General features: G+C 38.9%; 1 protein-coding gene across 6 annotated transcripts in view; it reads left to right on the forward strand.

The window, feature by feature from the left end:
• Positions 1-23,579, forward strand: part of magi2b (membrane associated guanylate kinase, WW and PDZ domain containing 2b) — a 105,469-nt gene that overhangs the window by 42,884 nt on the left and 39,006 nt on the right. For all 6 annotated transcript variants that reach the window (XM_030135821.1, XM_030135823.1, XM_030135822.1 and 3 more), the window contains exons 3-6: positions 6,788-6,907; positions 10,745-10,969; positions 14,083-14,311; positions 16,246-16,325. In XM_030135821.1, coding sequence (XP_029991681.1) covers positions 6,788-6,907; positions 10,745-10,969; positions 14,083-14,311; positions 16,246-16,325 — 654 coding nt within the window. The remainder of the gene's footprint in view (positions 1-6,787; positions 6,908-10,744; positions 10,970-14,082; positions 14,312-16,245; positions 16,326-23,579) is intronic.

Below are 23,579 nucleotides of genomic sequence, written 5' to 3' on the forward strand. Positions count from 1 at the left end.
CTGAAGACTGAGTCTTAATGCAATACACAGGGTTCTTACAAAGTAAAATGTAAGACTTTTTAAGACCTTTTTGTACCTAGAACAGAATTTAATGCCCATTTCACAGCCGTTCCCCTCCACTTGAGTCAACCAGGTCAAGAATGATCTTTTCTCCAACCAGGCATTATTAAATTTGCACCTCCCCATTCTTACTTTTCGCTTGTGATCCATCCCTTAAAGTTCCCAAAGTCAGCTTTCTCGGGCGATGTACGTGCCTAACGGCTGCACATGTGTTAGTCTGAATATACGGAGTCATTTCTATGCAAAGTTAGCAACAATTTGTTTCCTAATTTCAACAGAAATTGTTGGTTTGGAACGGGTGGAAGTGAGTCGACTAACTTTAATTTCTTTGCAGTTTGGACATTTAACAGACACATTTAAACACAATACAGTGAAGAAGTTTTATGGCAACATAACTTAAGACCTACCATATCAAATTTAACACCTTTTAAAGACTTTTTTAAGGTATTAAATGTAGATTTGTAAATTCAAGACTTTTAAGACTTTTTTAGATCCCGGGGGAACCCTGAATATATCAAAAATGCATGGGGTGTTGAAAAAAATGTTTTTCCACCATTGTATATGTGTGTAAATGATCAATGTTTTAGCTTAGACTATACTTGTAGCATAAAATTAACATAAAAAGACCATAATTCATCACAATTATTTGCATGACAGTTAATCGTTAATTAAAATGTCATTATCCCTCGTCAGCACTACTGGTTCCACATGTCTGTAGCCGAGCCAGCAGCTCAGTTTCACATTTGACCCACTCACTGTCTGACACAGAGGGTGGGGCGGAGTTTCATCGTGTCCTCCAGAGTGATTTACACTAGAGAGGTGACATCCACGTCCTCCAGTCCTCCCATTCCAACCTCCCCCATCGGAGTCAGCCCTGTCTTCCTAAACACCGTCTGAAATACTCTGAGGTAGCCAGGTGTGAGCTCTCAGTGGCCAAGCTGTGACAGTAATTGATTGATGAAGTGTGAGTCAGTGAGAAACCCAGACCTGCAGCTTTGCAGACCAAAGGGGCTCGAGCTGAGGACCTGTGAGACTAGAAGAAAAAAAGCTGTGTTAGCAAAAGCTGTCACATCTGACATAAATATTACTTTTGTACAGCTAATATCGATGTTCATGCTTGTTACCATGGCAAGCGTTGCCAGGCACTGACGTGTTGTCGTGGTAGCAGACGATCCTGTCAGAGTGTTGCCATGTTACGTCGCTGCATCTGTAGACCAGGCTTTGTAGTGTAAATAAGGATGGCTGTGTGTGCTCGATCATACTTCTATAGACCTGCTGTCACACTTCACATCTGCCAACGAGGAAGGAGAAGAGGAGGGAGGGACAAACGGCGAGAGTGAATGAGATGGGAGACCAAAGTGCGAGACGGAGCTTGAAGGAGAGACAAAAGAAGAGAGGAGGATAACGAGGGGAAGAGGGAGCGGATTAAAACAGACAGAGAGGGAGTAATGGGGACACAGAGCACCAACAGAGGAACAAATGGATGGAAGAGCGATGAGGTACATTGGAAACGAGAGGAGTGAGAGGAAGGATAATGAAGAAGAGCAATTTGAAAAGACTAGGCAGACAGACAGACAGGCTGATAGTAGGCTGAGACAGTAAAAGAGAGCAGGATTGTAGGTAGTGAAAGAAAAACACAGACAATCCTCACATTCCTCTCTGCTCTCTTGCTGCTGTGCTGCTCTGCTTGCTCTGTGCTGAAAAGGATTCTGGGTAAACAAGTCCAGGGTTTATGAAGCCAGTGTATTCTATCTGTCTGTGTGTATTTTTTTTTCTTTATTTTTTTTTTCTGTTGCAGGACTACATACTGCTTCTAAAAACCCTCACAATATTTTCTTTCAAGTTGCTTCAAAATCGGAGAATTATTCTTATGATTGCACATCAGATCAAAGAGGACAGTTGAGCATTGATGTGATAACATGCCATGTATCTGCTCTTCTATGGCTCAATAAAAGAAAACGAAAGGTAAAGAGGATGTTCTCAAAACTTAAAGCACTCTTTGAATCTTTTATAGTGTTTAAAATGAATGTTTTACTTGGCTGCACACTATACACATGCAGTGATGAATACCAAAACATCATGCACAGATTAATAATGCACAGAAACAAATTAGCATTATGGCTTAGTTGTGATGGAAAGTGGTGCATTCATTAAAGGAATGACACTTTCACTGTGCACAGCAGTTGTAGGATAGGTAGGGCACACATACTCCCAGTCTAACGCCTGTGTCTTTGAATCCAGAACCTCAGTGGATTATTGTGAAGGAACACGGGGTTTGTTAACCCTTTAGAGAATTATTGTAGTTTCTGTGAGATTCCATGTCGCTTGGGTCTCTAACAAATTCTTGCAACTCCCACAGCAACCTGATAGCCCTGATGGATGATACGCTGAAAACCAAGAGGGGTTTTTGAGACAAAACAATGCATTTGTGCGTGCTGAAGCTCAGGTGGGACTATGTTTTCTGCTGTCATGTGAACATTTATCCCCCTGCTGTTTATCATATTCATTTATTTCTCAGTGCAATTATCATACATTTGCTTGATGTTGTGCTACAAACACTGCAGGGGGGGTGTTTTTTAGAATGACCGGACATATTAATGTTTAAGCTTTAAGTATTAACTATTAATATGAAATTCCCACTTGTTCCTTGTTTCACATCCTTCTTCCCACACATGGGGAGACTATATCATTTGACCACCTTCCCCCATCCTTTATTATGATAATCAGTCCATCGATAGTCTATTTTTAGCTCTGAATCTCCCCCGCTCTGCCTTCCCCTCTTGGTGACTTCCTGTCTAATTATACAAACATTTCACATGCATACACGTGCATGTTCTTAATCTCACTGGCAGCATAGCAAAGTTAACCAGTCATGTCATTCCTCTCCCCCCCCCCACCCCCTTGCGGTCTTCTCTTTTTTGGTATTCTTCTGTATTTTTGTGCCTGCCACTCTTCTGCCACTCTATTATTTAGCAAAGGTCTTTGTCCTCTTATCGTCTGACACCCAGCTGAGTTATTTCAGTATATCAGCTATTTTAGCTTGAGCTCCAAATGGACTTTCCTTGTTATGTTTCTTGCTAATCTCTTTCTCTCTGTCTCTTTCACACACAGTCCTACTAGCGCGAAAACATTCTGTAGTGTTCCATCATCATGCTTTGAGGTAGAAAATGTCTTCACCCTCCCCTAAAGTGGCAGCTCCCAAGCTTTTCTGTGCAATGATAGATTTAACTCATTTAAGCCATAAATCTCTATGGTGCACATTCTCCAACACACAGCGTCACCTCTCAGAGGTTTGGCTACACTGGCTGATTGCAATGCAAAGACCATTTTTGGCTCACAGCCGACTTTATCCTTTATTAGTAAGAGCATGACATCCAATCAATAGTCAACAGCGGTGCCTCTGGCTCAGGGGAAGTGTCCTCTCAGTGTAGTGTAATGCCATTTTTTAATTTGAGCACCTATGCAGTTGTGCAGCTTTGTTCATCTCATCTGTTAAAGTTTTGCTTTGTCTTTTATAAATCTGAACAAAAACTATGAAGGCAAAATCCACTCAAATAAACTGAAGATGTTTCAGCACTCATCCACAGGGCTTCATCAATAATGGATTGTATTTATCTGATTTTTGGTTTCTACCTGGGAGTTTTTCAGGATAAGATAAAGGGGGTTGGAGGAGTTAAAGATAAATGAAGGGAGAGAGAAAAGCAGTGTAAAAGGCAGATAGAATAGAGTACGGAATTTGCTGGGGACAGTTCATTTTAATAAAAAGGTCCGTTTCACAGTTATTTAACTGGTCTTGCTAAGGGAATAGGGAATAGGAGTAAGAGCAGAGTGTGAGGGAGAAAAACAGGTAATGTGCTAAACTGATTTAAGTGGAAATGTGTGAAAAGGAAAGAAAAAAGGCGGAACAGTTGGCCTATCTGCCTATCTGAAGGCCAGATACGCAATCAATATTCCCAGCTCAGATCCAACAAGACCCCCCCCCCCCCCCCTTCTCTCTCTATGGTGTGTCCAGTGAAGGAAGCAGTGGGAGAAGGCCATCGGCAGGTCATCAGTATTCCAGCAGCCTCTGCCTACTCTGGTGTGGGCAGCAGAATAATTTCATTCTGATCTTACCGATCAATAGCTGTACCCAGTGGAAAGCGACCGGCCCTAGCTGACTGAGCTGCTGCAGTATTCAGGGTAGCACTACATATTCGACGGACGGTCCTCTTCAAGATTAATTTTTTAGTTTAACATGCGGTGTAGTCCATAGAGAGGGCTTCACTGTAAGGTCTGTAAAGCTTTTCCACACAGGTATGAGAGGGCACGATCTTCAAGTATCATTTTACTTTGTGGGGCTGTGTATTTGTAGAGACAGTGGGAAGAGAAATACCAGGAAACCCACCAGAAACACAGTCTTTGTAGAGTTTTAGGTTTTTCTTTAGACTGAGTCAGAGAAGTGATGAGTCAACATATGGGGGTGAGGAAAAGATATCCATTACACCTTATTAAATAATGTAATTCAGTACATAAACACGACAACATTATAAATAACTATTAGGGCAAAGCAGCATTATTTAAACAAAATTGGAATAAATATCAGAAGCTTCCTGTAGCTGTTGAATTGTCATTTATTGGGTTGCATCAGATGATACAGGGGTTGTACTGAATATGTTGTATGTATTGTTTGCAGGCAGTGGACAACAGCACTGTTATAAATACTGTCTCTTTTAGCAGTGTAGAGTGTAATATTTATTGTACATTACATTTCTTGGTAATTTCAGGCCTAAAAGGAGCTAATGATGTTATAATTTACAAATACTGTGCATTATAGGGCCAATTACAAACATTAGAGCTAATTAGGATTGCATAATACGCTGATACTGATGACAGTAGAGATGTGTCTACTAGTAGATATTTGGCAGTTTCTACAGCTGAATCTTGTGTGATTTTATAATCTCAGAATGCAGAGAAAATGTGTTTTGCGCAGCTAGACTGTTATACATTTAATAAACAATAAAACATGGGCTGCCCCAGTGGCTCACCTGGTAGTCACGTACCACACTGGCTCATTCTCAAATCCCTTTCCCACCTTTCCTGCTTCTCTTTCACCTTCAACAAAAAGGCAAAGTGCCCAGAAATATATTTAAAAAGGAAAATAGTAATACTTCATTTGACATTTGTGCTGAAGCTGGAGTTGCATTGCATGTTGCATATTGTTGCTCATTTTAACGGTGCAGTGTTCTCATTTAAAACCTTACAACCTTCATGTCTATACACATACTAGAAGAAAATATTTACAGTATGATTATTTTCATCATCTCTTGACCGTATTGCCTCTCACAGAACCAGTCACAATGTGTGAAAATGTTGATTAGAGTGTGTGTGCACGGTGGCTCACACACTGAGACTCGTGTTCACACGTACAGTACCTGTGGTGTTGTGGATTTAGAGCATCCTACTGAGCTGTGATCAGCTTGGAGATGGGATTATTGTTGGCACAGTGGGTGTTTTACCATTTTACAAAGGCAAACAGAACATCTGCCGGTATGTGCACATTATAGCAGTTTCACTTCCCCATACTATAGATATGTGGTGGTTTGACTATCACTTCCATACTCATTACGTGTTGCTTAACTGCCACTCTGCTCCCAGCAGTGAAGCAAATACAGTGGAAAAGGTTCAGTAGATGCACTACAAGAGCAAAGTGGTGACAGACAATCAATAGTGATCTAATGATTAAGATATCACACTCAGGAGAGCATTAGAGGTTCCAGTGCGTCACCAGATGACAAACCCACTCACCAAGCGTTTGAATATGTGCATTTTGTGTTTTAATTCGTCACAGCTACAGCCACGATACATGTTTCATATCTTTCCATTCATGCCAGAGTACATATACTGTTTTTAGCTCTACACAACCCTGTATGAAGCTCAAAGCCGCATATATTACAGTTGAGTTGAATCTGGCATTTTGGCATCTTCACAGCTAGATTAGTCTGACTTTGCATTCACCATGTGGGCCTGGGAAAAACCAAAAAAGCTGTGAGTGTGGATTTCTCCTGCTCACCGAGTCAATGACCGTTTCAGGCATGATCAATGGAGAGCAGGAATCAACACCAGTGGACTTCACTGAGCCTGAGCTGAAAGTCCAGTTGGCAGAGACACAAACACAGCACCTCATTAAACTTGAAACTCCCATCGCTGCCATCGCACAGCCAAGGCTCGGTGCTGCAGCACTGATGGAGATCTCTAAAGCGTTGACGGAGGAGGGCTGCATGGTAATGTGGTGCCTCTGCATTCCTGCTGTTTCGACAATAATCCAATCGGCACAGTATTGTGTGCTGTGTAAGGAGGTTTGAGTTGTGGTTGGGAAAAGTGGTGTATTGATTGGTTCATTACTGAAATGGCACCGGATTGGCTGGTTGAGGCTGAATGACAGCAGTTTGCTGTTTGATCATGCTTTCCTTTTGTCTCTCTTGCTCTTTCTCTCCATCTCTCGCTGTCACTCACTCACAATTGTGTGAATGGATTTGGCTATCACAAGTGATGACTCCTCTTTGAGCCTCTTCTGTTCCATTTCCTTTTTCCCTCCCACTTCCTCTCATACACTTTATAGCCTCAAATCTGCTGTCTTTTTCTATCCAGGCCTTTTTTCTGAGCTCTTTTGCTGCCTTCCTGCCTTTTCTTCTCAAGTGGCCTATTTGGCTCTGATGACCTCTCCCTTTTTCTCTCACTGTCTCTGCAGGTACAACCAGGCAGCCTAAGGAGGGGGAGGTGCCAGGGGTGGACTACAATTTTGTGAGCGTGGAGCGTTTTATGGAACTGGAGCAAAGTGGAGCCCTGTTAGAGAGTGGAACCTATGAAGGTGAGCTCTGGGACTGCTGTGGCCGCTGCGCAGGAAACATTTTGCATCTGTGCGACAAGTACAGGTGCTCTGGGAGCAAAAATGGGAGCATATGTTTCAGAGGACTTATTTTGCTATTTTTAAATCTAATCTGCCTTCTTTTGCTTCAGTGTTACTATCTGTGCTTGATGGATCAGGTGTGTCAGGTGATGCACTTATACAGCTTAAGTAAACAAAATTAGTCTTCTGCAATGAGCCATGCATTACAGCTTCCTCTGGTGGTTGTTGAAAGCTTGCTTCACTACTTCAGTGAGTGTGTGTATGTGTGTGTTTGTGTGTGTGAGCTGGACGAATGCCATTTCCTAGTCATGTCAAGTCTGTGCATCTGCTTTGCTACACTGTCAGGGATACATCTACAGATGGGGGATTTGCTGGTTCATTTGCCCAGTAGCAATTTTTGTGAGCATGTGTGGCTGAAAACGTTCACTCTGTGTGAATGTGCGTGCATTTGTGTGAGGGAAAACGTCAACATGTACACTGATGTGTGCGTGTGTAAGTGCTCCTTTTTGTGCGTGTTCCTCTCTCAGCCTGTTTACAGTGTATGTTTCCCTTAACACAGAGCTTACTTAGGCCCACTGGGGGAAGCTGTCTCTTTCTGGGTGGCTGCACTAGAGGTGCTGCAACTCAATTTGTAATGCACATTAAAATAAAATTGAGAAGAAAACAAGAACAGGATGGGAAGGGAGGTATCATGACAAAAAGAGGGAGGACAATTTAGATGACAATGAAATCAGACATCGAGTACACTCGGTAAACTCGAGGGATCTGTTAATCAGTGTAAAACAGTTTCGCCGCAGAATTCACTGTCATATAAAAAGACAGGTACCGGATTCTCGTGTAAAGTAGGGTTGTACAATATGTCATTATTGCATTGTCGCTGCAAAGTGCACATGCACAATAGTCACATCACAGAGCATGCATCTCCATCAGAAGTCTGTCTGATATAATATGATGCATTATAATTGAAGGGTTGGAGTTGATTGCTAGTGACTATAAACAAAAGCTCGTTGTTGAACACATGCTGGAAATGAGCGATTCTGACACGAAACACACCTAAGAGGAAGATCTGGTTTCAAAAATAAAAGCAATGTCAATTTTATGGAATTATTTCTGGCACAGAAAGGATGATGTTGACTAAAATGGGTACTTTGTCGACAATGCCCTTTTAAGCTGCAGTACAGAGATACAGCCTCCTGTTTTCTCCTCCACCTTTCTTCTTCATTCACAGATGAGGCTCTTATTTTAGAGTAAGCAACATGCATTATTAATATCATGACATGGTAGATCATAAAAAAGTAATTTCTTAACTCTTTTCTATAAATATTTTTATTTTCTTTGCAAATTCAGTCCCACACAGAATCATTTTAGCATGGCTGTTGTGCGATGAAAATGCCTATAGCTTTTAATACTGGTGTTAAAAAACAAACAACAAAAAAAACTGCAATGCCAACTCTCTGGCAATATTGCGCAGACCTAATATAAAGGTAATACAGAGAGAAAGAATAAAGCTAAAATATTTGCTACTATATCAGCAACACGAGGAAGAACAATTTAGAAAACAATGAAATCAGATGCCGAACGCTATTAGGAAGTTGTTTAAGGTGATGATATTGCACGTGTGAGGTTTTGTATCAGAGCGTGCACCAGCCTGTGAGCACATAAGAGCTTACGTATGTGATGATGTGAGATGACTCACAGCTGAAGGTGGATATTGAACAGTGCATGAAGCCTCGGATGGCTTCAGGCAAAACTTGGAGCATTACAGATCAGGAGAGTATTTTTAAAACCAGAGCGGTGCATAAGGAGGAACCCAGGCCGAACTTATCTCAGCATGGTTTATGTAGTGTACAGTATCTCTTCTGGTTGTCCTTAAGCTTTCACAGGTGGGCGCTTGCTGCATTTGCAGTTCCTACTTGCGCCTTTGTTTACATGTGCCTGTGTGTGCACGTTTATATTTTTATCACAATGCGATAATAATTGTGTTTGGCAAGAGGCATGCTAAGTGTACTTACTGCACAAGCGGTAGTTGTGATTGAGCCATTTCTCATATCTAGCACCCCTCCTGCTGAGATCAAAGTAAACTCATGTCTCTGGACTCTTTAGTACTGAACCTCCTTTTGTCCGTTATTACTGCCTACTTTCCTCGTCTTTGCTCGGCTGTTGTTCTCCTCCCATCAGCCCCATCCCCCCAAATCCTTTATAGTTTTAGGGATAATAAAATGAGACATCATACTTTCACTGTCAATGTTAAATACCAAAAAAAAAAAAATATTTCCCTGTTAGTGAGAGTCAAATAAAATAACAGATTTATTGGTGTTTAAGAAGAAATAGCAGGAAAATCATGTATCCAGTAAAATGTTATTACAGCAAAACTTGTCTTCACCTTTACTATGCAAGTGAAATGGCAGAGGACCAGCACTATTTTTATGTGAGTTTGTTTGTTTGTTTTATTCCTCTTGGCACCAACATCGAAAGCTTGAGGTTATGTTTATGCTGTATATAACAGGTGGTTTGATACGTATCCACGTAAACTCACTGGATGTAGAATTTGTAGATGTTTACATTTTCATTGGAAAAATCTGTCATTTATTGACTGTAAGAGTTTGTTTAATTGGGTCAGTTAAGCAAGTATTAACATTTTCCTTCATTTTACTTGAAATAAATGACATTATGTGAATCTATATTACGAAATGCGATATGAATGAAGATATAATCTATTTTACTGATTACCTCTAAGTGAAGTTTACTCATACATTGTATCTGTATCGCTTTAAAGCTTTTATTGTGAAAGGCACCGTAAGTATGTAAGAAAGTGGTGTATCTGCAATGCACGGCAGGGTTACACAACATAACTACGGTATTACATAACATACAAATATATAAACATCCATGGTCATAGTTCCATCTTCAACCATTCAGCAGCTCTTGTCATGATGCTTCTTAAGCTGTATTAAAAATCTGATGATACTGCTATTTTGATTTAGTGTCATTTTTCTTGATAATCAGTATATAAATATTACTAATGGGGAGCTCAGCTTTTTTCACATTATTAGCAGTTGTTGTGACAAGCTGAGTACAAGCTTTTCTGACCTTTTTACCACAACACAAATGAGGACAATACAGAGTAATAACAACAGTGGCATATCTTGTACACTGTGTCCTTAAATAGGATAGTGTGCATCATTAGGCAGGAAAAGCACTGCATTTTCTTGGCTTCCAAAACATTCATTTATCTTAAATAGGGACAGTGTCTTGCTCCTCTGAGACATATGTAGACTGCTCTGTGTGTATTTGGACTGGAGTGGAGTATTTTTGTACAATAGGAACATTTTTTTTTCTTTGTGGATTTAGAAGTCTTACCCAAACCCTTAAAACATTGAGAAATGAGTAGTGATTGACCATTTAATCCCTCAACTGTAACTGATATGTTATTCCTCATTCTAATACTGTATTTATTCTGCTTCCTTCCAACAGCCCAAAAGCTTTCTTCAGTCCAATGCAATAATAAATGTAGGAGGCGTCAACTCACTGAACATGACAGCTGGTTTGGGCCTTAAGAGCCAGAAAACTAGTGAGCTGGCTAATGTAAAAATTGTATCTGATCCAAAAAAGCACCCTTAAAGTGAGATTTTACTGATCTGTCTAGGAAAAACAATGAAGAATTATTTTAAAAAATCAGTCCCTGGTTTATAACAACAATAGTCGCAGATGCCCACAGGCGCTGGTCTTCCATGCTGCCTGCCAGACGGTGCGTTCGTGTGCTTGCGTCTAACACAAACTGTGCCTCTATGCCCTCAGATAACTTCTACGGTACGCCCAAACCTCCAGCGGAGCCGTCCCCCGCAGCCCCTCCTCTGAATGTGAGTGAAGCCCTGCTGCCCGGAGCCCGGCCCAGTGCCCAGGGCAAGAGGAAGAGGAACCAGTCCGTCAGCAACATGGAGCAGCGTGCCAGCCTCGAGCCGCCCGAGGAGGAGGAAGAGGAGAGCCCAGTGGTCAATGGAAATGGAGTGGCCATCACACCAGGTACAGCAGACAAGTGTTTATGTGTGAATCAGCTTCTTAAAACTGACAAACCACCATGACGCAGTTCACAAAAGGTTATCTACGAACCATAGCAAGAACAAACTTTTGCAGGAATGACATTTACCCATCACCTTATATCTTATCTTATTAATAATGTTATTGTGTACTCTGCTGGGATTCATGCATACACATTCATACACACTCATAGATCAGTGACTACCTTCGATGTAATGTCAAACTTATGAATTTGTTGACATATGAGTCTGTGATGCTAAATTAAAATATCCTGAATGTTATTTTATGAGCACTGCCAAACCAGTCCCGTGAGAAAGATGACAAACACCATTAAATATTATGTAAAAAAGTAAAAATTAAAAATGTCAGCATGGTAAGAAGCAAACTTCTCAAAAGTTGAACAAGTATTGTGAAGCAAGAATAAGAAAGACAAAATTTAAGTTGTGCTTATAGATACATAGATGAAATTCTCTCAGAATATTCTTAAAATATTCTTACATTTTTGTGCAAGTGGTTTTATTATTAAAATAATGAAAAATAATCTAAGTTCAGATTGATTATTCAGCAATTATTATCTTAGCTTGTTACTGGTAAAGTCTAACTCAATATTAGTAAAACATTGAGTGGTAAATATATATTTTACAAAAATACAAAACAAATTAAACCAGTCATTTTGAAGAAATACGATTTCTGACTCAAATTAGATTCTGTATTTCAGACAGTTGTGCTGTGAATTCATTTGACATGTGATAAAATGTTGTAAAGCCCTGGGCTCTTCATTTCATAGAGATACAATATATTCCAACACATGCTTCTTGTTGATTTTTTTAAGTGCTTGAAGACCACACACTGCTATTGCTCAGCATCACAATGTATTGATCATACTAATGTCTCTCTTGGCCTTTGTCAACTGTTCTCACACATCTATCATCCATCATTTAGACTCTTGACAAGGGTCCAGAGAGGCCAAAGCATTAATACAATCAATAGATGGTCATGAGCAGTGTGTGGAATGTTAGTGAATCTTCACCTGCATTGGAGAGTTGAGCAAATATGTTGTTTGTAAAAAAAAATGCTTGGGAAGCAAATTTATTTGGTGACCCAAATAAAATCTCCCACGACCCACCTGTGAGTCAGAACTGAGTCTTTAGGAAGAGATGTAATAGAGAACTATGAATGAAGAAATTAATTCTTAACTAACCCATTTTATCATTTTTCCTCTTGACCAGAATTAGATTCTGTTTCATTAGAGTTACACATGTGAAGACACGGTACATTATTATGCTATAAAATCATATATGAAGGTCTGCACACGCTGTGTGATTTGCTGTGGTCTCACTGGTGTGTTTGAGTAAAATCCAGCTGTCATATGAATTCTTACCAACGTTTTTTTATTGTGCCTTAAGGATAAATCAGACAGCCTGTATCTGCTTTCGTCATGTCTGTGGTTTACGTCGTCCAGTCAGTGTGGATGTGTATGAATCTGAACCAACTGCACCCTGACCGGTCATTCCAGACATTTACAGACTCCGCCTGCATGAATGTGACCCTCACAGGGTCTCAGTAACCTTATGTAACAGAATGCACAAGGGCACCTTCATGTCTCCACCAATATCACTGTCCAGAGTCTCATTTTGGTTTCAGCTGCCGTCCCTCTGTCCTCTCGCTCCTCTGTCTCTCCTGCTGTCTTTGCTCTCCTGCCACTGGCCTTTGTCCTTGTTTCTATTAATACTCCCTCTGCCTTCCTCCCCTCCTCCTTCCTCTGTCTTCTGACCTCTCTGGCTTTCTCCTGGTCTCTCTGGTCCTGGTCCCTCTGCCCTCTCCTCTTCTTCTTTCCCTTTCACCCATCTCTGTCTGGGATGTTACGTCGTATTTCTGCTTCATTTTTCCACTGTCACGTCCTGTGTTATTTTTATTTACTTTTCTTTCCATAGACGGCAACAGAAAAAAAAAGCACAACATTTATTTTTAGTCCTGCTAATTAGCCACCAGAGTCATACCTATACATTGATGCTGATACCAAAGGAAATATCAAGGATATGAAGTTTGATGTGCTTTCTTTTAACACATGTATATGAACGTCAAGGCATTAATTTTATATTGCAGGGTTTTCCCCAACAGAAAACCCTGGAGAGTGTAAAAAGATGTCACATTAGTCTCAATAGACAGTGTTTTTTAGAAGTGAGGGTGTTCTATTATTCAAGAATTTGGAACAGTGTGTTGACTTAAACGATCAGCAGCTTTGTTTTTGTTTTGTTTTTAGCTATTTTATTAGTTTTATACCATGATATATATTTCTAAATTAAAACTACATCATTTTTAGCAAATAACAGCAACCACACACTTTGAGAAAATCCCACATGGGAATTCAAGAACTTAATGTCAGTCAAACATCAGTATTGGCCAGTGGCGGGGTGGATTTTTGTTTATTGTATTATATAAAGACTGTTTGTGTGATTGAAAAAGATAATATGATGAAAGACTTAAATATAGTTCAGTTGTTGTTTTATAGTAAAGATGTCTTTGTTTCCTTGGTCAATATTAAATAATAAATAAGAGCAGAAACAAAATATACAGCCAAAACAAAGAGTCCAATTATAATTTTAAAACTCTGCATTGGTGACAGCCCAGAATTTCACGATCAGTACATCTCTTGTATTTGACATCATAAATTATATAACTATATTTCCTCTCCTTTATGGCTTGCTCTTCATGAACTGCCATACATGCCACCAGCTTTTCTCTTCAGTCTGAGAAACCTTTCCTTGGGTTTCTGACTCACTCTCTGACCCCTAAAGTCTCTGTCTTTCCCTGTTTTTCCATTTCTGACATCCCCATGTTGTTTTCTTTTCACGCTCATTGTCCTCAGACCTCATCGCTCCTCTCTCCTCTGCCTCTCTCTCCTGGGGGTTCATAGCTCTGCAGTGGCTTGGCTCTGACTCATCATGCATGGCGTGTGTAGTGTGCATCCAGGTCTGCATATGTGCATGTGTTTGTGGCCAAAGAGAGTGAGAGTGGTGTTTTGTGAGAGTAGCAGTGTGTTGAAATAACACTGTGTGTGTGTGTGTGTGCGTGCGTGTGTGTGTGTGACTCTGCAGAGTCCAGTGAACATGAGGACAAGAGCACAGATGCCTCTGGGGAGGTTGCTGTTGAAGTGTCCAGCCAGGCCCCAGCCTCTGTTGAGCCCACCACCGAAGGAGAGGAGCCCCCGAAATCTCCCTCTAAATCCCCCACCAAAGTCCCAGATGTAGATGAGGAAGAGCTGGGCCCTTTGCCTGACAACTGGGAGATGGCCTACACTGAAAAGGGGGAGGTCTATTTCATAGAGTAAGTGGAATAATGAATATATTTAGGATTCTGAAAGCCCAGATTTATTTTTATTACTTTTCATTTTATTATGTTTTTCAGTTTATTTTTTTTATTATGTTTTTCAGTTTTGTTTTGGTTTTTTTATGTCATTTTGAGTTTACAAGTGCCAACGGAGTTAGATTCTTATTTTGACAAATTAAGTCATTTAAATTCAGTTTTTAATTAGGTTTAGTGTGACTTTTAGTGTTTCAGATGTTATAATGGTAGCATAGGCCCTTGTTTATTAAAATGCTACATTGTGCAACTCATTTTATACCTGAAAACCATTAACCACAGATCCACAGCAGAGCTTGGTTAGAACGTCCAAAGGGGGCTGGCTCCTCAAGGCACTCAAACCCCATAGACCCCCATGGACCCCCCTGTTAAAATTTTACAGCAGAAATAAACCTGTTTCCAGCCTTTTACGAAAAACATTTTGTTTTCTTTATCACAAGCAGCTCTGCTATAGTTGTAAGAATCACACTAAGGATTCTGTCATAAAGTTTACTGGTAGTTGTCAGTAACTCACTAACTTTGCAGCATTAGCTGATGTTAGCATTCATTTGTATTGAATTACGGTATGTAGTCTGTTAGCTAATGCTAATGCTAATTAGCTCAGGTAGCTCTAATTACTGTGTTTATAGGTTTCATGATTTTGGCATTGCTGTTATAAACTGTATGTGTTAGCATTTGTTAAGTAGCTGAAATGACATGATGGTGTTTAATGTTACACTTTTATTACACTGTTAGTGGATGTGGTTGATGTTTTCAGTAAGTTCCTAATACATCTTTCATTCCATTTCTTTTCAACTCCTATTATTTGTTTTCATAAAAACAACATGGCAACGGCCATTTATATAGAGTCTATAATTGTACGTCAAAGTTGTCACCCTGTAGGGGTTCTGAAGAAACCTTTTTTCCTCAAATAGGTTAAAAACCTGAAAATAAACACAGCTCATTGAAACTGGTTGAGAATTAAGGTTGTACTCCTTTTAATCCACAAAACTGTAGTTCATTTAGTAAATGACCTGCACATGCAATTAAATGACATTCACTTGTATGTGTCAACAGATCAGTCTTGACTGGTCCCTTATATTATTACATATCAGTGTGTCACAGTAACTGACTGAACTGAGATGCAGTGTCTGCATATAGAAAATGATTAACTAGAACCAGGAACTAAAACAGTATCATCAATTAAATTCTCTAAAACATATGTATATACTTGTTTCTACATGTTTCTATTTTGTTATAATTTGTGTTACATTGTTCAAATAACAAATATTTTTCCCTGCTATTTTTTTTTTTTTTTTTTAAGTTTTCATTTATTATAACAAACAGGTACAGAATTGTACTTTTATGCACATTGAATACCAACTTATATGCCAACAAAAATACATTTTTCTGTAAAATACACCATGTCTCTTTATGTCTGCAGATGCAGCAGATCACTGAATGCTGTATTTATTCTCAAAAGTTTTAAAAATACTCAAATTAGATTCAGTGTAGTGCACTTACTTTGAAAACATGGTTAATGTACAGCTGGCTGTGTAAAGTTTATAGCATCGGCATCTTTGCTGAATAATTGATGTTACTTAATGCTGCTAATCACACTGGATATTTACACTGTACACATACACACACACATTCACAGTCATGCAAACTTTTACCCTTTCCCCTCACCCTAACTAATTAGAGACTGAGGGCTAATTAACGGATTAATGATCATTTAGTTCACCTCAGAAATCCCCTTGTTTCTCTTTGCCCCTGCACACTCACACACACACACACTGTCCTACAGACAGGTCGTTAGTGTTGCTTCACACTCATCTCTTGCTCTTACCTTTTCTGTCAGTCTCTCTCTGACCTCTGTCTGACCTCATTGACACTTCTCTTTCTTCTGCTTTTTCCAGTCACAACACCAAAACTACATCATGGCTCGATCCTCGACTTGCAAAGAAAGCGAAGCCGCCAGAGGAATGCCGAGAAGACGGTGAGTGTGAACGACCTGTTTACCTGTTCGCTCTCTGGTTTTTTAAGCTTTAGTTTCGTGTGATCCGAGCTCATCTTTTAGTGTCAGTGGGAGTGTGTCCTCCCTAGATTTTCCTGCTGTTTGTGTTCCTCTGTTGTCTGTTCCTGACTCACTGTTCCACCGTGTTTTCTCTCCTTGTGAAAAAAAACCCACAAAAATACTCAGGGTGTTTGAGGTGTTTGTTAGTCTGCTGCAGGTCTCACTGTTCTCCACTGGTTTCTAGAGGGATTCTGTGCTCTGAATACAAGAAAACAGATTTGACCTTTCTTGTAATGTTATCAGGATTTCAGCCAATGATCTTCTTTTGCTTCATAACCAGATGCTCAGTTATTAATTTCTATCATTGTTAAGACAGCGCTTAAGATGATCAACAAAAACAGAAAAAACCCACATCCTTGTTGTTGATTGTTATCTTTGCTTTTGTTAAATCAGTTAATAGACAAAGATAATGGTTCTGTGTTTTTTGAAGACCAAGGCAATTATGTGTTTATCCTTTTCCTCCCTGACCTGTTACTGCTCTAAAGAAATTGCACTTTTGCAGTTAGCAACAAATATGAATACTAATTTCAATTAATTAAAAAAAAAAATGATGAAAGCTACAGTTTTAAGCAATCATTATTTTAAGCTATGGATTAAAACCTACAGTAAAATGGTAAATGTGAGTCACAATGAGCTACAGTGACCATTGGAGGCTGACCATAAAGTTGGAAAAAAATAGTTTAACCTCTTTACATGAAATGGTTGTGACAGTGGGATTTATTCTTGATAAATAAAGTCTAACTGTAATCATTGCACGTGGTCAAAGGTGATTACTAGGGATGCACCGATGCTACTTTTTTCCAGACCGAGTACAAGTACAAGTATTTACATTTGAGTACTTGCTGATACCGAGTACTGATATGAGTACTTGATAATACCATTACAGTTCTTAGTTCCTTTTGAAAATGTGCTTTATTGTCGTTGTCATTAGTCTGACTGTAACAAAGTGCTGCTACTGACATTTAATGCATTGGAATGAGCGTTTCTCAATCAATCCACCAGGGGGTGCCGCTCTTTATTAACCATACTGGACAAATACCACGAAGAAGAATAAACTTTTTTGAGGAGAAGAAGAAAGTCAGTAATAATAAGCATGGAGATGACAGAGGTGGATACTAATATTGATATTGATATTGATTAGGGTAGTTATAAATATGTCAGTAGTTTTTCACTAACTCAAAGTCGCTCTTTGAACAGATCCGCTACCTCCACAGTTCCCGGTGGTATTCTCCATCTGGGTACGCATCTGGAAAATGGATGCAATGTAGGCAGAGGAAAGACAGAATGCTCCGTCTGTACCCATCTGTGTCTTTAACGTTACTTGGGGTCAGCGTTACTTTTGTCATCGCTGTTTATTTTGAAAAATCTCCACACTGCTGAAATTACTCCTCCGCCACATACCTGCTGCACTTAACTGCGAATGTCACGCTGCCATAAGTGGTATCGATGTGGTTGTATCGGAGAACTTTTATGAGTACGATTACAAGTACACATGCTGAGTATCGGACCCGATACCTGATACTGGTATCGGTGTTGGTGCGTCCCTAGTGATTACTGATGTGTGTACATAGAAATAAAAAGAGGAATGAGTCTGAATGTAAAATTATTCCAACTTTATGGGCAACAGTGTAGTTTTTAAACAATATAGGTCTAGGAATCAGAGAATTGAGATATATAACACAATGCATCCTAATTGGATTAAGTTGGTTTTCTTAATCAAAGTGAAACATCTAATTAGAGTCCAGCTGCATCAACAGGGAAAAAATGGATAAGTAAATGGATGAATTAAAGATGATTCTGAATTTTTAAGAAAAGGTGCTGATGTCAGTGTTGTAAATGCAGAGGCAGTTGTTGTGTTGGTTCAGTGTGATCAGATATATGTCACAATGAGGTGATCTTACATCCCACTGCTGTTGTCACAGCCTTCAGTCGGCGAATTAGTGATGTGATTCGCCAGGGCGAGATCTAAATCAATACCTTCTCTGCCTCTCCTCGTCCTCTATCTGTTCAATTTTCTTCCCCTCTCTTCTTCTTCTCTCCCACCTTCATTCCCCATCTCTTCCTCTGCCCAGTAAAGGGCCCGATTGTGACAGGAATCCTAATAATGCTGCTCGGCCCTGCACAAACTGGCTCTCTCTCTCTCTCTCTCTGCCTCACACACATAATCTACTGTTGTCAATTCACAAACCCTTTTCACAAACATGGCCGACGTGCTTCTGTTTCATCTTGGCAGCGTGAAGATTGGGTTTCACCAACAGCCAAGGGAGCCAAGTTTCTGTCAACTGTGACACATTGATGACTTATTTTGTGTCTTAATGTGACCACTTTTTATAGCTTTGACCACAGTGTAAATATAAAGAGCTGAAGTCATTTTTACTTACACCACGTTTCTGTCATTCACTTTAGTTATCAGACATCGTTATTTACTCACATGTCATCTCTCATTGTTGACATCATTCATGTAAATTATATTAATAAGCCCTAATAATGAATCCATTGAATTTATCACTTTTTTAAAAATAGAAACCATGTTTTTATCATTATGATTATATATATTATCAAAAACAAAAAAATCAAGTCGAAATTGAAAATAAAACAAAAAAACATTTCTTTCATTACTACAGTCTACTCAATAATACATAGATAGATTTTTCCCACTGAAATTGAATAACTGATCATTTATATTTTATTACATGTATTTCAACTTCCATCTGTGCATTTTATTCAGTAAATGTTACATTGATTTACTGGTTGTCGATTCAGTATTAAAAGGTCTGTATGTGGTTTTTATATTTTCAAATATATGTATTTATAAAATACCCACAATCATCACTAGAGTGTTTAGAATAAAGGGATATGAAAAGCCTATGTATTGGATTGTAAAGATATGAACTCAGTCTAATCAAAACGACAGATTTGTGGGAATATCCACAGATTTAAACTGCTATATAAACATATGGTCTGGTCCCAGTATAAAGATGGAGGGTCTCAATACATATGTTACATCAATATTCTGTCTTACAATGTTAATGTGTGCTTGTTGTTCCTCATCTAGTTGATATGTGTTGTCCATTTCCTTCTGCTATTGTTCTTACCATTGCTGGCATGTGCTGCCCTTTACCATTTGTGGTATTGTAGTTTTTTTCTTACCGTTATTGGTTTGTAATTATTATAATATAAGTTGACGGTTAACTGTTACCCGTGGTAACACCACCAGGAATGTACTTTGTTTCTATTTTTCACACACATTTTAGTTATACAATGTAAATACTGTCAAATGAGTTCATTCTAATTTGGTATAGGCCTATTTTGTTCATTGTTCTGGCTTAAAGTCGAAGGACAGGAGTGAGTGTTTAAGATGTAATTATGTTCAGTTATTTAATGATGAGAATGGGGGTGAGATTAAATAAATTTTTCTTCTTCTCACTCCTTTTCAAGCGTAAATGAATTATTTTGGAATTTTGAACTTGCACCTATTCTGTAAATGCTTGAAATAAAAAAAAAAAATGAAATGAATGAATGAATGAATGAAATGTATGTGGCCACTAGAGGGAATAGTGAGCCACTCTCACATGTATCAGATGGTGAAGAAAACTAACACCATGAAACCTTTGACTAATGTGTCAGAAGGTGACAAGATGGGATGAAAAATGCTGACAAAATAACTTTTAGAGTCAAAGAAAATGACAAAGTGATAGAAGCTAGAAGTACCGGACAGAGCTCTAAATGAAAATAATGGACTTTGATGGTGAAATGGTAGCGTTTCTTCTAGGTCACAGGTGTCAAACATGCGGCCCAGGGGCCAAATCTGGCCCACCAAAGGGTCCAGTCTGGCCCCTGGGATGAATTTGTGAAATGCAAAAATTACACTGAAGATATTAACAATCAAGGATGTTAAAATGATTTTAGGTCATTTCAGTCTAAAGTGGATCAGAACAGTAAAATACTATAATAAAAACCTATAAATAGTGAAAACTGTACATTTGTCTCTGTTTTAGTGTAAAAAAAGTAAAATTACACAAAAAATATTTACATTTACAGACTAGCCTTTTACAAAAAATTTGAATATCTGAAATGTCTTATGAGAAGTATGTGGAATTTTAATGATATTCTCCCTGTTATTTAATATTTTGTGTATTTGTAGATCCACTGTGATCTCTATGTTGTGATTCACATGTATAAATGATAAACTAAGGTCTAATATTGTTAACATTGCATTTATTTTACTAACAAATTTTTAGGTTGTTCATATTTGTTCATGTTATGTTCAAGTACAATTTGTAGATGTAAACGTTTTCATTACGGAATTTACTTTTTTCACTCAAAAGTTCTTATCCTATTATTTATATTATTTTACTTGTCCGGCCCACTTTATGTCATATTAGGCTGTATGTGGCCCCTGAACTAAAATGAGATTGACACCCCTGTTCTAGGTGATGAAGGTATAACATTATTATGGGATGTTATTATCTTTGTTACGTTTGCTGTTTGTTAATCCACAGTCTCAATCTAAAAAAAGACAACACAAACAGTTCAGAAAACAGGCGATTTGTGGTTTTACTGCAGCAGTTTTCTGTCTAAAAACAGAACTATAATGTAAACTATCAGCTGACAAAGCTCTGAAGGTTATAGAGATAAAGTATTATTTAGACTGACTGTTCAGCTATGAGTGTTTGTTTGAAAAACTAAACTTGATGATACCATAATACTGATGTACATAAACAATAAGCTTTATCCTTTATTCAGTGAGTGATACAGTCTGTGGCTACATAATGATGATCTGTTGGTGGTTTCCGTGGTCATAAGTGTCCCTCTGATGTTCGGAGTTTGGAATACCAATACCACATATATCCTCTTTGAATCAACTTGGTCCCTCTTTGTAATTTATTATAGATCTGGTAAAAATAAAAGAGTTGATCCCTGGCCCATGCCCTAACTTTCCACCAAATGTCATGAAAAGTGGTATAGTAGTGTGTTTTTGTGTGATGCTGCTGACAGAAGCAGATGTTAATGGTCACAAATCATAACTGTAACTGTAAACATCTTGCAGGAGGTAGTAACTGTATGGGCACTACGGTAGTAAAATAAGGAATATGTGAGCACAGACAGTCTGGTTTTACAACTTGTCTCGGTTCAGATCCAAGCCCTGTGGGGAACAGCTGGAGCCACAACTCCCACATTTGTGAAAGGTGCTCAATTATTTGTTTTCTGCTCTCCATTTCTTTGCCTTTTGTTCGTCTTCTCTGTGCATTTGCAGCAGTTTTATTGTTATTTGGCCTTTTTTCACTTTTGGACTGCTTGTCTTTTTTGGAAACTGTTGGGCTAAAGGAAGTCAAAGCGGTAGGGATCATCACCGGCAAAGGATTTCGGATCAAAAGCAGTTAGGAGAAAGTCCTAGATGACATATCACAGCATCCTTTCACAACACCTTTGAATTGCCTTCCAGGAAACAGGTTTAGTTGTCGAAAATGTATTTATTCTCAAACAGCTCAGCAGCCAAGGGGTGAATCCAGGCTGCTGCTTATTACATTACAACTCATCCTGTTATTTTTCTTTCTTATTTTTGAGAGATTACTCTGGTGTCTCATAGCCTTGTACTACACGATTTGCCTGCTTGCTGTGAACTAAGTTGCAAGTCAGTTTTATTTTTCTTCCCACATTAATGGACATGCAGTTTTTAAATAATGAAATATGCATGACACCAATAATTTCAGCAAAAAAAAAAAAAGCAGCGCATTTGAGGAACAGGAGGAAAAGGTGTTGCAGTTTTTGTTTTTGTTTTTTTTACCTGCCCGTCAGTTCGCAGGATTTCCCACAGTCTCACAGCCTCGGGCAGGAAACAGACAAACATTCACACATTCTTTCATCAATGCTGTTTTTACATTTCCCACTTGTTTCTCTTGGTACCTGCTCATGCATGGCTGGCCTTTATGCTTCACTTTTCTCAAGCATTTCATATTCTCCTAATTCACTATTCCCCTTTCCCTTCGCTCTTGCTTTCAGGTTTCTTGGCTCCAGTGCTGCAGTTTGGGAGGAGATGTCTGGTTGTGTTGATGTTTTTGCACATATGTTAAACTTTGTGTGCTGTATCTATATGCTATGGCTGACTCCCAGGGTTCAAAGGCTTGTCACCACAGATCTGTCTCGCTTACAGTCTTTTTGTCTGCCAAGTTCTTTGTTACATAATACACAAGCCTATATCCCCTTCTCGCTTGCTGAGAGGTGGCATGAGCAGAGCAGGACAAGCTTCAAATCATGACAAGCGCTGGTTTCAATTCAGCCTTTGATATGTACTCAAGCCATGCGTCACTCTCTCAATACCGGTGAAGAGAATGTGCTACTCAAGCCCATTTTACGCACTGAGGCTGACGTCATAATGTCAAAAACCTGCCTGTAATCATCAGAGGAAGAATCATAATGATGAGGGAAATGAAAAATGAGACTGAACAGGGGAAAAAAAATGAAGGTGTATGAGGAGAGGCAGAGGGAGAGAAAGCCCTGATGAAAAACTGTGTTCAACCAGCACCTCTGGAAAAGAAGAGGTTTGAATCTTAAGCATCCTGTGTCAGAGTGTGATGGATTTGTGCAAAAACATTACCACTGAGTTACATCACTGTTATTACACTTTGTCCTGTCTAGACTGGGTTCACTCTCTTCGCTCATCTCACATTATTTATTTTTTATTTATTTATTTTTTTAGATCTTTTTTTTTCCAAACTGTGAAATTCATCATTTTCCCTCTGCAGCATTTAATATAAACAAAAACCTGATCCAGATAGTAAACATGATAGCTCAAACATAACCTAGCATTTTGTTCCACTCATATTATAGCAGGGTTTTTATTGTTTTGTTCATGACTGTGACTAGTTTGGAGGATGATTTTTTGTTTTTCATGTGGTTAGTTTTGTTTTTTGTTTTTTTTCTGTGAGTCATATGAGTTCATTGTATCTGTTCCTGCCTGGCTGTTGGTCAGAAATGTTTTGTGAGAGAGACGATGAGTCATCTAATGCAGAGGAATCACAATTAGGCTTTATGTCAAGAGACACTGATACAGATGCACGTAAACAAGCATCTGAACAGAGGCAAGTCCCTTGGTGCTTGTGTTGTATGTAGGCACATGATGAGGTGTGTGATTTGGAGTCAAAGAGGATGACAGTTTATTCATTCAAACATGCA

Source organism: Sphaeramia orbicularis, chromosome 6, assembly GCF_902148855.1.
Source record: "Sphaeramia orbicularis chromosome 6, fSphaOr1.1, whole genome shotgun sequence".
Lineage (NCBI taxonomy): Eukaryota > Metazoa > Chordata > Actinopteri > Kurtiformes > Apogonidae > Sphaeramia > Sphaeramia orbicularis.